The sequence below is a fragment of the Gossypium hirsutum genome, chromosome D04 (assembly GCF_007990345.1).
Source record: "Gossypium hirsutum isolate 1008001.06 chromosome D04, Gossypium_hirsutum_v2.1, whole genome shotgun sequence".
NCBI lineage: Eukaryota > Viridiplantae > Streptophyta > Magnoliopsida > Malvales > Malvaceae > Gossypium > Gossypium hirsutum.
This window is the reverse complement of record NC_053440.1, coordinates 38,656,365-38,670,560: the sequence shown is the minus strand read 5'-3', so window position 1 is coordinate 38,670,560 and position 14,196 is coordinate 38,656,365. Positions and strand designations below refer to the sequence as shown.

The 14,196-nt window shown below is 30.4% G+C and overlaps 2 protein-coding genes and 1 long non-coding RNA gene across 4 annotated transcripts; 1 reads left to right on the top strand and 2 right to left on the bottom strand.

Moving 5' to 3' along the window:
• Positions 1-819: 819 nt before the first annotated feature.
• LOC107921585 (protein phosphatase 1 regulatory inhibitor subunit PPP1R7 homolog) lies at positions 820-6,235 on the bottom strand. Its single transcript, XM_041091416.1, has 7 exons — positions 6,213-6,235; positions 5,972-6,118; positions 5,427-5,679; positions 1,903-2,049; positions 1,670-1,812; positions 1,476-1,599; positions 820-949 (listed from the first exon to the last, which is right to left on the bottom strand). Exons 1-7 carry the CDS (start codon positions 6,233-6,235, stop codon positions 875-877), a joined length of 912 nt encoding a protein of 303 aa, XP_040947350.1. The 3' UTR covers positions 820-874.
• Positions 6,236-7,156: 921 nt separating this feature from the next.
• Positions 7,157-8,951, top strand: LOC107921811 (enolase). Its single transcript, XM_016851654.2, has 6 exons — positions 7,157-7,310; positions 7,681-7,744; positions 7,837-7,901; positions 7,989-8,036; positions 8,261-8,347; positions 8,459-8,951. The coding sequence occupies exons 1-6, from the start codon at positions 7,242-7,244 to the stop codon at positions 8,567-8,569; spliced, it is 444 nt and encodes a 147-aa protein (XP_016707143.1). The 5' UTR covers positions 7,157-7,241; the 3' UTR covers positions 8,570-8,951.
• Positions 8,952-10,236: 1,285 nt separating this feature from the next.
• On the bottom strand, positions 10,237-13,332 carry LOC107921147 (uncharacterized). Of its 2 annotated transcripts, XR_001690955.2 has the most exons (4): positions 13,092-13,322; positions 12,720-12,968; positions 12,256-12,324; positions 10,237-10,647 (listed from the first exon to the last, which is right to left on the bottom strand). It is a non-coding gene; the product is annotated as an uncharacterized lncRNA (long non-coding RNA). The 2 variants fall into 2 exon arrangements; XR_001690954.2 differs by having other exon boundaries at positions 12,720-13,332.
• Positions 13,333-14,196: the final 864 nt, after the last annotated feature.

The window sequence follows — 14,196 nt, the reverse complement described above, 5'->3', positions numbered from 1 at the left end:
AAATATCATAATATTAACTAATTTGAACATTATTTACATATATATTTCTTACTTTATAATATCATGTCTAAAATGAACATTTTATTCTTCAAAAGCACTTTTTAACAGCAATACGAAACACTCAAATTTTTCAAAAGTATTTCTCAAAAGCACTTTTTCACAGTACTTTTCAAAAGCATTAAAGAACTGGCCCTTACTTAAAAAAGGTGCGGAGATTTAATGTGGGGTTTATGAACTTCTCTAGAACTTCATCTTGCATCTTTGTGCTGCTTAGAGCTAGAGCAATGTGTGATATTGATTATATCTCCTGGCATTGCTGACAATGTCTAGGCCAGTAATTTTAAGATGCAATATAACCATGAACCCATTTACGAGCATCATGAATTGTTGGAATTACAAGTAATTTTAGTACATTGTTACAGTGCCTTAAATGGAAGCCATTACTGAAATGATGAGTAAAATGTGGTTAGTACAACATTTATAAATGAAAATTTGGATTTGCATTTCTTCTTTAACAAATGACCATGCATCTTATGTGAATTTCTGGACTGACCCACAACCTAGAAAGCCATACATTATTGTTTACAAGAGAGCTTGAAATATTATTAAAAAGTTGAAAAGAGGTCAACAATTCAAGAGATTAAGAATGTTCAAAATAATGATTAACAACACTGCATTTAATAAATAAACATATCATGGTTAATCCCCTTCAAAGAATTATGGATCACTTCAGAACCCTGTTTTCCCTAGCAACATATGCAAACTCACAAGCTCCAGACAATAAGTGGCTGGAGATGTTACCGTTAGCATACTACATGCACGATTGCAAATTTATGAACATTCAACTACAATAGTCCAGATCCTATCAAAATTTCTAAGCAAATACCTCAGAATCGATTTGCTGAATATTGGGGAAAATTTGTTTCAGGGTAGCATTGTAGTTAGGAGACTGCGCTTGCAATAAAACAGTACAGTTGATCACATATGAGAAAGGTTAGGAGAGAAGAATGACTACTAGGCCAGTATAGAAGATTGAGAAATGTCAAACAATAATCACCAATTGTGCAAATAACTCTATAGCTAAAATGAATGCAATATGCCAAGGGGAGGGTGATGATATAGACTTAACTAAACTCTGCCCAGGAAGGTAGAAAACTACTTTAGATGGATGCCACAAAACAACATGCACCAAAGACATACTCTATCAATAATTATAGTCTTCATTCAAATATTAAATTGGAAACATAATTGAGAAAAGATTACATATATGAAATCAGGAAAACACAACAAGAAAAAGGAGCTCCGTAGCATACAGAGTAAGAATTAATCATGTTCCAACTACGAAATTAAACCAGATAGAGAACCAAAAATATCAAGATAATCAACCAATTAGCCATAACAAAACATTGGGATCGTAAGGATGCTGCAATCGCAAAAACCAACAAAAACTATAGTCTCTAAATACTGCAAGTTGCAAACCATACATATGGATTATTTTCATGGTAGATAGTAGTAAGCTTTTCTCTTGAACCAGAAACACCCTCAGCTATGTCCTCAAGTGATTCTATTCGGTTGTCATTGAGCCACAAGTCTTCCAACCTATATATAAAATTATTCAACAACTTATGATAGGATAAGATCCCTACACGTAGAGAGAAATGAAAATTACCTTGTTAAGTTTTGAATATCATCGACTGATGTTAGCTTATTTGATGAAACATCTAATACTCGGAGGTTGACCAATTTTGATAGGCCTTCCATTTTTGCAATACCATTGTGGCTCAAGTATATTTCTTCTAGGGCATTGCATTCCTTGAAAACAAAAAATCCAAAGAAAAACCTCATCCAAATATTATGACATAAATTTTTTTACGAGAACCAACATTTTTTAAGGTGTTATACCTCCAACCCTATCATAGATGTTAACCGGTTACTTTGCAAGCTAATCTTCTTGATGCAGCTAAGCCCACAAAGGTTGATCACTTTAATTCGGTTTCTTCCTAGCCACAGTTCTTGTAACTTTGTAAAATTTTGCAAATTTTCCATCACCTATGTAATAGACCAATTTAGCCCGGGCTTACAAAAAAAACCCAAAATAATAAAACAGAGTCCAAGTCTAGTCCAAAATTATATCATTTGGCCCGATCAGAATGGCCCATTACTTGAAAAGGTCGAAGGTCTATCTACAAGCTTGACACATATGGAAACATAATCTTCAAGGATATGCAATCTTAGATATGATATGCAATCTTAGAAGATATGATATGCAATCTTAGAAGATATGATTTTGTAATATTAGAGATTTAATTTGTAGATATCCTTTAATCTTAGCCGTTGATGTAATTAATCGGTACCGTTGGATTTGGGAAGGCTCAACTATAAATAGAGGTCTCTCTCTTCATTGTAAAACACTAGATTTGGGAGTAATAATAATTCTTAAGAGTATTCACTCAAATTTCTCTCTCTTGCGTTCTTATTTTCTGTGGTTTGTTCTTATTTTGTTGATCTGTGTATAATTTATTTATTGATTTGTATATTGTTAATTTCAAATCTCTTTTTCCCTTGTTATTCATTTTTAAATTCATTATTTTCAAATTTGTTTACATTTTATTTTACCTTATATATTTTTTATTTTATACTCTTTATTTTAAATTCACCAGTCTTCGATTATTGATGCTATTTAATCCTCTATTTGTTATTTTATTTTTTTTATTATTAAATTAATTATTTTAATATTATTAATACTATTATGTGACATCATTAATCTTATATCATTGTTATTTATTTTTTTATGCCTTTAAATTTCAAATTATATATATATGCATGTATACATACATACGTTTTATAATATATACATATACGTACACATTTTTTAATTTTTATAAAAATATATATACACATACTTTTTCTATGTTTCATAATTTTATATACATACTTATATATATACACATATTAAAATATGTATATTTATATTTTTTTATTTTTTATAATTCACATACATATATATTTTTCTTATATGTACATATATATATTTTTATATTTTATAATTTTTATCTATTTTCTTTGTCATTATTATTGCTTTACTTGATGTTTATTTATTTATTTATCCACATGACCATTATTATCATTATTATATTCTTTAAATGCTTCGGTTTTATTTGTTTATTTACTTGATATTGTGTATACATGATTGATTTGTTTTTATTTATCTTTTCATTATTATTATTATTATTGTTGTTGTTGTTCTTGATCATGCTATTTATATTTACATTATCACAATTGTTACTCCATTATATAATTTTTACCTAAATTCGTATAAAGAGAAAATTTTGAAAAATAAGGGCAATACTAGGTATTTGGAATCTTCGAGAGGATTGAGCCCTAACGTATTGGGTTCCAACTCTTTCGTTGAATCTAAATAATCGAGAATGCTCTTTAATCAAAACATAAATAAAAAGCTCATTATCGGGAATTCAATAGGTTGTGTCCTAACGCATTGGATGTGACATGTTGATTTCTCGAGATGAAGATTTTTCTAAAAAATAATAAAGGCAATATTCGGGCAATTTACCAATAAAAGCCCCTTTTTTTCAAAAATTACCGAAATGGGCCCATTTTTTAATTATTTACCGGAATGGTTCTTTTTTCAGGAAATCGCGTCCACGTCAGCGTGATGTCAGGGTACGCGTCAGGAAATCGCGTCCACGTCAGCGCGAGATGCTGACGTGGAAGGAAATCACGTCCTTGGGAGCGCGATTTCCTTCCATGTCAGCATCTCGTGCTGACGTGGACGCGATTTCGGCCCGCACGTGAACAGTACCCAACGGTCAAAAAAATAAAATACCGTGCCCATTTCGATAAATTTTAAAAATATAGGGCTTTTTTGGTATTTTGAAAAAATAAATTTTGAATCTTTTTGTACTTGTATTTATTTTTTTAATCAATTAACTCTTCAATATTACATCAATAGCAACAAGTACAAAAAAGATTCAAAATTGTTACCAACCAGATTTGAACCAAGGTACTAAGGGAAAAGAGCAAGCATCTTAACCAACCAAGCTAAACTAATTAATTAACATATTATAGAAATACTGTTACTATCTTAATTATATTACTTACGTTCTAACGATTTATCGGACCTATTCCATACACGTGTCAAATCAGAAAAAATAATACAACAATTCTGTAAAAAAATCCAGTGTTTATTTCAAATAAATAAGGAAAATAATGATTTGAATGTTTCAAAATTCAATTTTAAACCGAAAAAATCGAAATTCAGGGGCAAAAAATGAACTTTTTCAACGAAAACTGCAGCAAACCACCTTTGGCTGTTTGTCAGTATGTAGATCTCGAAAAGTTATTCGAAATAAAAAAAATCGTCTCAATCGGACAACCGAGCGAAAAGTTATGGCCTTTCAAAATTTTCCAAGCTAAAAAATATAAACTGTTCATCCACGTAGCAAATCGCGTCCTCGTAGGCGTGATTTGTGTCCACGTAAACAAAGCGCGCTAATGTGGACACGATGTTCTGACACGTCCCCTGACATCGCGCTGACGTGGACGCGATTTCGGGGAAAATAGCCCATTCCGGTAAATAATAAAATACCGGGCCCATTTCGGTAAATTTTAAAAAAATAGGGCTTTTTTTAGTAATTTTCCCGCAATATTCAATGTTTAGAATATTGAGAAATTGTGCCCTAATGTATTGGGCTGCGATTTCTTCATCTGACTTAAACAATTGAATATCCTTTTAAATTTTATTGCACGAGTCTTTTGGACAAGCTCATTTTTGAGGAGGTGAAATATCACGCCCTAACTTATTGGGTGTGACATTTTCTCTCTCCTAAATGAGAGAGTCTTAATGGGTAACTTGTTTTATATAAGTTTTTACAAAGGATCGTATTTTAAATCTCTTCAAAATTTTCGATTCTCGACATTAAGATACTAATTAATCAACTAGGTACCAATTTTTGGGCGTTACGAGGGTGCTAATCCTTCCTTGTACATAACCGACTCCCGAACCTTTTTTTTTTGAATTTCGTAGACCAAAAGCATTGTTTTAATAAATCCAAATCGTTTATTAAAAAAAATCGTTTTACTAGGTGACCCGATCACACCTCATCAAAAAAGATTTGTGGCGACTCCCATATTCGTTTTCTTTTTTCAAAACCCAAGTCGACCCCGTTTTATCAAAAAAATGGTTTCGACAACCTAAGATACCAAGATCAGTGAAAGCAATTCACAAATTAGACCATGCTCAAGAAATTACTAATAACTGACCAATCTTACCCCCTACTTCAATATTGCAACAAAAATTGACAAAAAGCTTATGCCATGAAACAGAAAATTTCCACCTACCTGCTACATACAATAGATGCTTATAACGTTATTAATACAAAGATTATGCAAACATTTTAATAACTAACCCGTAGTCTGTTAGAACCAAGTTCAAGGATTTGCAACTCATGCAAGTGGTCAATCTCCTCCATATTAGTAACTTCATTTTTGGAATAGAGTTCCTTGATTGTGCTGGAGGCCTTCGACAATCCTTGTAATGAAGTGATTTCATTGAAAGAAACATCAAAAACTAAGAGCTTCTTGAATATACCCACATCTGGTATTTTCGTCAGTTTATTATCCCTAAGTATTAACTCTTGTACAAAAAGAAATAACCCCAAGCTTCTTCGTTAGGCTCTTATTCATTTTTCCCTTTACTTTCTTATTTACTTCTCACAAACATCTAAAAGCTAAAGCAAATGGCAAATCTTTGATTAATAATAAACAAATAATTAAAATATAGCAGAAAGAAAAACGAAATCGATTTTACAAAAAATAAAATAAAAGAAAAACATGAAAAGAGTGTGAGCATTTTTCGTTCTTGATAAAATGGAGAAATGAAAAGAAACGTAAAGAGAAGAAAAGAAATGTACGAGAAGAAAAAGCAGAAATCGATGGAAGGGAAAAAAATTACCTTGCAATATGGAAGGGAAACGTCTGAGAAGATGAAGTTGATGAGGGCAGAAAATGGAATAGAAAATAAGAAACGAGAATGGAATCCCTAATCGACGCTGAATGAGGGGAATGGCTATTACAGCCAATGGGGGTAATAGGGGCGGAACTGAATCAGGTTGTAATGTTATTACAGTCAACCAAATGTCCGTTTGGTGGTGGGCCCGTAGAATTGGGGGGAATGCATACCTATTCCCCCTAACCAAACATGCTGTAAGAGAATCATCTACTTAACCAGTTCCATACAGAATAGATTATTTAAATAAAAGAAATGTTGCTTAAGGAGGAATATATTTAGATTTAACTAATATTCCTATAGCAGACTATGAAAAAACCATAGATGACTAGGCACAATCTATGACTATTGTTGTAAACAACAACAATATGTGGTCAAAAGAAATTTTTTTAAACTATTTTGTTGGAACATTTCAATGAGATATTTTACAATTTCTAAGAAGATGGGAAGAATCTGATAAAAGAAAAGAAAAAAAAGGGCAGTTAATCAACCAGATAGGAGCTCCCAAAGATCTTTTAAAAGGATTAACTTTTATTCTAAAAACAGAATTTTGTGGCTATTTTCATAAAAAAAAGATCAGGATAGTATATCTAGTTATAAATTCTCAAAAATCAAATTATGTGATATTAGATATTTAGAAGAATTCTCTAAAAAATTTCTTCATGAATATCAAAAATTAAAAAATGAAAATTATGTGATATTAGATATTAGATATTAATCATTTTTCTAATAATTCTCTAATTTGTATATCAAATTCATCTATATCTTATTTAGTATAGATCATTGGTTTAACTCTAATAATTTTATTAGGATTTTCTAATTTAATTTCACAATATCTAGAGCTATTTTGTCATAATTTTAATGGTTATTCACTAAAATTATTTTCTAAAATTTTAAACAACCAATGACTTGTTTCAAGTTATTTAATCTGTTCTTTTCTTGGTGGTGTAAAATTTTTATCACACAAATTTATGATTTTCTACCAATGATATTTCTAGAGAAAATTTTTCTATAGATAATATAATTAATTTTTTATCAATAGAAAATGAAATTTTAATTTATACTTAATTTGAGCAAATTACTTTTCTATTTTAAATTCTACTTCTGAACTTTAAAATGTAATTTATAAACACAAACACCTCACTCTTTTTAAGTGTTGGCTTAAAAGAACACTCTCGTTATTTCATTTCTTCGCCCTTTAGCTCTCCAGGAAAACATGGCTGTTACCATCGCCTCCGTCAAAGCTAGGCAGATCTTCGACAGCCGCGGAAATCCAACGGTTGAGGTTCGGCTCTTCATCCTATCTTCTCTCTTTATTTTCCTGCTTTTTCTATGAGTTTTTTATTTTTTTTTTGTCACCGATCAGTATACGTATATGTATAAGCATGAATGTCACTCATTTCCCGATGAAATCTTCTTCGATCTTTTTGCTTTTTGATTTTACGGCTTCACGAGTCGAGTCGATCGACTACTTAAGTTTTTCTAATCACTTTTCCTGTTTGCATAAAATTAATGCTATTTGAAATCTCAAGTTTATAAAAGTTTTTTGTGTTATATATATTGATTTGTCAAGTATCCACAGGAGCATTTCAAATGATAAATCCTTCGAATTTTTAAATATATTTTAACGGGATTTTTTTATTAATTAACGATAGGTTGATGTGGAAACATCGAACGGTAAAAAGGTTAGAGCCGCAGTTCCAAGCGGTGCATCCACAGGTACGTTTCTAATTTATTTCTGGGATATTTATTCTGTCCACTGCGAGGGATTTTTTTTCAACTCCATAATGTCATTTACTTAATTTCATTAGGAATTTACGAGGCTCTTGAATTGAGAGATGGAGGTTCCGATTACCTTGGTAAAGGTGTATCGAAGGTGAATTACATTGCCAATTTACTTTTACATTCCAGTCAATTTTTTCAACAATTTATTTTATTAACAATTTGTTCCTGTCATACGTAGGCTGTTGCTAATGTCAACACAATCATCGGACCTGCATTGATTGGCAAGGTTTGTCCCTAACTTGATTTCGTGTTTATAATGTTTCGTGAACTGATGATTGTTTAAATTGACGTTTAACTTGGCTTCATAACTCCAGTTGATTGTTATTTTCTTTGTCTTCCATAAAACTTATTAGTATATAATATAAATTCTATTTCACTTATAAATAGAATCATGCATGAGTAAATGGGGCCTTAGTGTTGAAAGTTCTCTGTTTCTTTGTTCTTCTATAGGACTCAACTGAGCAGACTGCTATTGACAATTTCATGGTTCAACAACTTGATGGAACTCAAAATGAGTGGGGTTGGTGCAAACAAACGGTAACCTAGCCGATTGCTTTTTTATTGTCTTTCAAAAAACTTTTGTTTTAGAGGCTTATTAACGTCTTCATTTGATGATTGTCTTACGTTTCTTTCTGTTGATTTCCTTAGCTCGGTGCAAACGCCATCCTGGCAGTGTCCCTTGCAGTTTGCAAAGCTGGAGCTGAAGTCAAGAACATACCCCTTATAAAGAATGTAGTTGAATTCTGGGTTAGTTGCTAATGGGAGCCCAATTGACCAGTGTTATATGACATAATAAAAAGCTAAACATTTGACTTAACAATTGGTATTTGGGAAGCTCTCTTCTGATGGACCCATTCATTCACAGCACGTTTGGTTCGCTCTATTAGAATAGAAGCGTAATGGAATAGAAGTGTAATGGAATAGAGGCGTAATAGCAAATCAATTGTTAGTTGAATGTAATGAAATAGAGGCGTAATAGTATTCTTGTGTTTAGTTGAATGGAATAGATGTGTAATAGCATAATAGAAAAAACTAAAATGACTAGAATACCCTTAGCATAAATTTGTTTGGGTAAATGATTATTGTTATTGTTATTTAAATTTTAATAAGATTATTAATATCAATAATAAATAATTTAATCATATTTAAACATAATTATTATTAAATATATTATAATTAAAATATATAATTTAATAAAATTCTTAATAATCAATATTCTTATATGAATTTACTCAAAGCATAATATATGATACTATAAAATATAATTTAACATAATTATTATTAAATATATTATAATTAAAATATATAATTTAATAAATTCTTAATAATTAATATTCTTATATGAATTTACTCAAATCATAATATATGATATATAAAAGATAATTTAACATAATTATTATTAAATATATTTTAATTAAAATATATAATTTAATAAAATTCTTAATAATCAATATTCTTATATGAATTTACTAAAATCATAATATATGATACTATAAAATATAATTTGAAATAATTAATATTAAATATATTTTAATTAAAATATATGTTTTAATAAAATTTAAAATAATTATAACTAATAAATTTTCTTATATGAATTTGTATAATTTAAAATAATTATTATTAAATATAATTTAATAATAATATATAATTTATTCCTTCAATTTTAATCAACAATGTTACCAAATACTTGTTTTTTAATCAAGTTGTTTTTTAATCAATCATAATAACAATGAATATTTGTTTTGTAATCAAGTTTTTTACTTGATTATATCTAATGATCTAATTTTAATATATTGTATTTTTTTTAATCAAGTTGTTTACTTGATTATATGTAATATTATTAAAATAATATTTTTAATTTTAATTTTTTAAAAATATTTTTAATTAATGCGTTGTATATGAATATACACATTTAATTATTTTTATTTTTAATAAAATATTTCTAATTTATTCCTTCAATTTTAATCACCTTACAATTTATTCATTGTATTATATCTAACACCCCATCTAAGTAATCACTAGTGCAAGAATCCTATAATTTCGTATGAATGTCAAGTTTACAATCTTATCTTCTTTAGTGATACATTGTGCTTTTGATTTTACAATATGTGACCCATATAAGCTTGTTGTTTTAGGAGGCTCTCGTCTAGTTAAATAGATGATTTTCAAGCTCTTTTATCAATAGACTTGATGAATGTTCACATCTCAATCTTCCAATAGACATAGTTTATTTTGTCCAAAAGAAGTATTTTTGAACTTGAGCTACCTTCCTTTATAAAATTCATTTTAACTCACCAAATAGAAAATCACACCAAAAGCTTTTGTTATTAGGCTTGTTGTATATACTTGTTGGCATAAATTGTGAGACAAAAATATTTGTTTAAACAAATCCAAGAACAATAACAGCAATTGCTTATGCAATTCAATATCAAATCTTTCTAGAATTAACAATAACAACAATTGTTTTAACACTTACCCAAATTATAATGATTCAAGTAGCTAAAATTAAAAAAAATACTTGTTAAGCACAAATTCTTATTTACTTTACCAAATAGAAAATAAATAGCTAAAAGCCCAAAAAATAAAATAATTTCTAAAAAAAATTAAAACTCCATGCAAAAAATCAGCATGTATGCTAACAGTTTTACTATGTTTCTCTGTTTAATGAACTGAAACAAGACAACGGGACATGAACGTGCAAAAAGTAATTCCTTTGGTCTTCAAGGGCAACATGGCACATCCTACAAAATACTAATGCTGCAGCCTATGCTAACTCACTTCTAATTAATTCTCATTCCTTTGACTTCCTCCACAATCTCCTTAAGTTGAACCGGATTCTACAAAAATATTCGAGGATGACGGTTAAGCAACATAAGGATATTCGATTCAGGGACTCCAATTTCTCTCAAAACATATATTCGGTGAAATAAAAACAAATGCAACAACAACAGGAACCATAACCATATACATGAAATATATATATTATATAAAGCTAATAAAGTGGATTGACTTACGCTAAACAGCTACAGTAGACTGGTGATCCCAAAATTTTTAGCAATAAAGTGGATATGGGAGGGGCAATAAGGGAATGATAACGTAACAGCTTAGATCCTAGTTTAACTATGCTTCTTTGAACATGCAGAGCAGCAGAAACAACACTCAGGAATAATCTAGTAGATTATATCACTTATAACACAATTTTATCAAGCACTTATCTTCACACTTTTGCTCGATTACCGAATCACAAGTTCTCAACCAAAATTATACGAAATGGTCAAGAGGAAAATGAAGGGAAGAGCATTTACTCATCGTCAAAATTGGCAACAACATAGAAAATTGTTCGTCTTGTGGAAACACAACAATCAATAAGTTCCTCAGTTAAAGAAAATGCAAACCAACCAAGTGTATGATGCAATAAATGGCTGTAGTACTGAATATAAACTAGACAAGTACAAAGTTGACACGCTCTCAACCAAATAGACAATCAGCCGGTCTAGCTGCCAGCATAAGATATTGAGAGTACATCACAAGACAAAAGAAGCACAACATCCTGATTGCACCCTCTGACTAGGTTTGTCATTACAAATTACCTTCCAACAACACCGCATATAAAAATTGAGATTTAAGTGAGTCCCAAGTCCACATGACTCTTCCCCAGTCCTAGGTAGCAATCAGGATAGACAAAAGAAAGGTAGATATTTATAAACCTGCGAATTGCAGAAAACATCTAGTTGCAACACATTAACCATCCTTTCACTCAGTCAATAAAGGTTCCATAGAGCTTTGTTCATGCTTCCACAAAACTTGAGTACAAGCTCGTTATTTCACACTCCTTAATACGAATAACTCATGGATCATGAGCCACAATCCTTAACTGCTCTTATAGCCTTACAACTATGGCTGCAAAGGCACTATGAATGATCATAGCCTCGCAAAAAGACAATATATTCCCAATCCATCAGTCCAAGAGATTCAGTAAAGAGAGAAGGGAGCAACGAGAGGATTGGGACTACTGTTACAGAACCAGTCATTTCCACAATTTGGTTCTGCTAAATCAACTTCCATAGTTCAATTTGACAATGTTTATCCAATATAGTTCACATCCCAAGAAAGGATACATGAATGACAAAACTAAAAGAGGAGAAGCCAAGAGAGCTCTCCCACTCTTGCCACTTAGTTCATCCAATGAGAACTTGAGGTCAATAATCCATCAATGAAAAGGTTAAAGAAACAGGTAAGGCTTGGTAAATTATTCATCTAAGAAGTAGCTAGATAATGTAGAAAAGGAATAAGCCATGCTATTTTTCATCAGAGAATAAATAAGCTTTGGGGTTATGTTAAATCGTACAGAATTTTTATGCAATTTGAGAAACAAGTAATCTCATCTTACACCACAGAAATAGATCTTGCAACAGTCTCATTAAATAAACACAGCGAGTAAATACCATTGTAAACTCAACAAAAGCAATACGAGATGAATGATGATAGTCTCCCAATATCCTCATGCATTGAACCTACCAAAAAGCAAAAAAATGTTTGGCAAAGGATCATAAAATCTGGATATTGAATAACAATACAACCGAGCGTATCACGAAGGATTGAATAATAATTTAACAGCTGTAGGTCATTCCATTCTTTAAGAAATAGAACTCTACTCGAAACTTAAGCTAATTAAAATACAGGAATCCATAGAAATTAATTCAATAACACAAACCCATCAAAGTAAACCAATCAAACTTAAAATTTGACATGGTAAAGAAGAAAAATAACCACTCAAAATAAAATGTGAAGCAGAAAAAAGCTCATTTTCTTGAACCTAATGGATCAACAGGGAAAAAAACAGCGATAAATTTAGAGCTGCAAACATTAAAGTAGTTTGAGAGCAAAAGAGAGTTAGAAACTGGTTTACCTTTCAGTTGCAGTAACTTGAAAACCCACCAACTGAGAGCAAGCAAAAGAGTGACAGAGAGAAAAAGAAAAGAAAAGGTTGAGAAGGCCAAGCGTAAATTGTGTTGTAAAGAAAAAGAAAGAAAAGGTTGAGAGACAGAGGGAGCAAATCGGCAGAAAAGGTTGAGGCTAGAAGGAAGAAAAAGAAGACGGAAAGGGGAAGCCGATGAGGAGGGTAAAACAGGGAGGGTAAACTGAAGCAGCATCTAAACTGAGCAAAAGGGAGGGATTAGAAATCAGTAAATTTTGGGGATTAAGTCAATAATGTATTAGACCCGTAATAGTAATACCCTGAACCAAACAAAAGATTAGAGGAGGATTAAGTGAGACCTACCGATAGCCAATATACTTAACCAAACATGCTGTCAGTATTTGGTGCTATGACTACCAGGCCTCTTATTCATGACCCAATCATCATTTCTCTTTTTCTTTTACTTGCACTTGGCAGCATCGCATGATGTTGGGCTTTTGAGTTTTTACTTAGGTAATCATGTGATTGGCACTAGTATCTAGGAATATGATGAGGTGCTAGAATCCTTGAATGCTTGTGCAAGATTTCACTGATTTCCATATGAAAATTAAATTAATCAGATGCTTTGACTGAGTGAAGCCCAAGACAATATTATTTTATTTGGTTCGCTCATTACAGCCGTTGGATGGGTAGGTGAGAAAGTACTGTGAAATAGAAAAAATTAAAGTAGTAGTTCATTGTTCATTACAATTTTAGTCAAAAAAGAAGATACAAAAAGACACGAACGGGATTAAAGAAAGAGCAAGTGGTCCCATTTCTCACCCTCTTTCGTCCCTTTTCTAGATGCTCCTTTTTCCCGTATTTATCATCAAATTCAACCCACTTGCACTGCACACCAATCACACTTCTAGTCTGTAACCAACAGTTGTAGTCCCCAATTTAATATTTTTATATCTATATTATATTTTAATATTAATTAGCTTGAAAAATAATTATTTTTATAAAGTAATAAATATTAATTTTTATATACATTTAAAAATATATATATTTTAAAACTTTTATAATCTAATTTAAAATTTAAGTTTTTAGTTTAAGTCTTGATATATTTCTATTGGTATAATGATTTTTTTGATCTTTCAATTTAAAAAAAAATTATTTTAGTATTCTATTTAAATTTTCATCTCTTTTATCTCTTTTAACTTCTATTTTTTTTATCAAATCACCTCAAAATAAAGGAAAAAAGTTAATGCTTATTAACTTTGTTAACGTGGCATACACATGGATTTTTATATGGATGACACATTAATATTTAATTAATTTTTTAAAATATTAAAATATTAAAAAATATTTTTATACTTTTTTAAATAAATTTAATGTTTTTATTTTTTTATTTTTGAAGTTTTAAAATTTTAAAAAATTAATTAAATGTTGATGTGTCATCCACGTGGCGATCCACATATAAGTCACG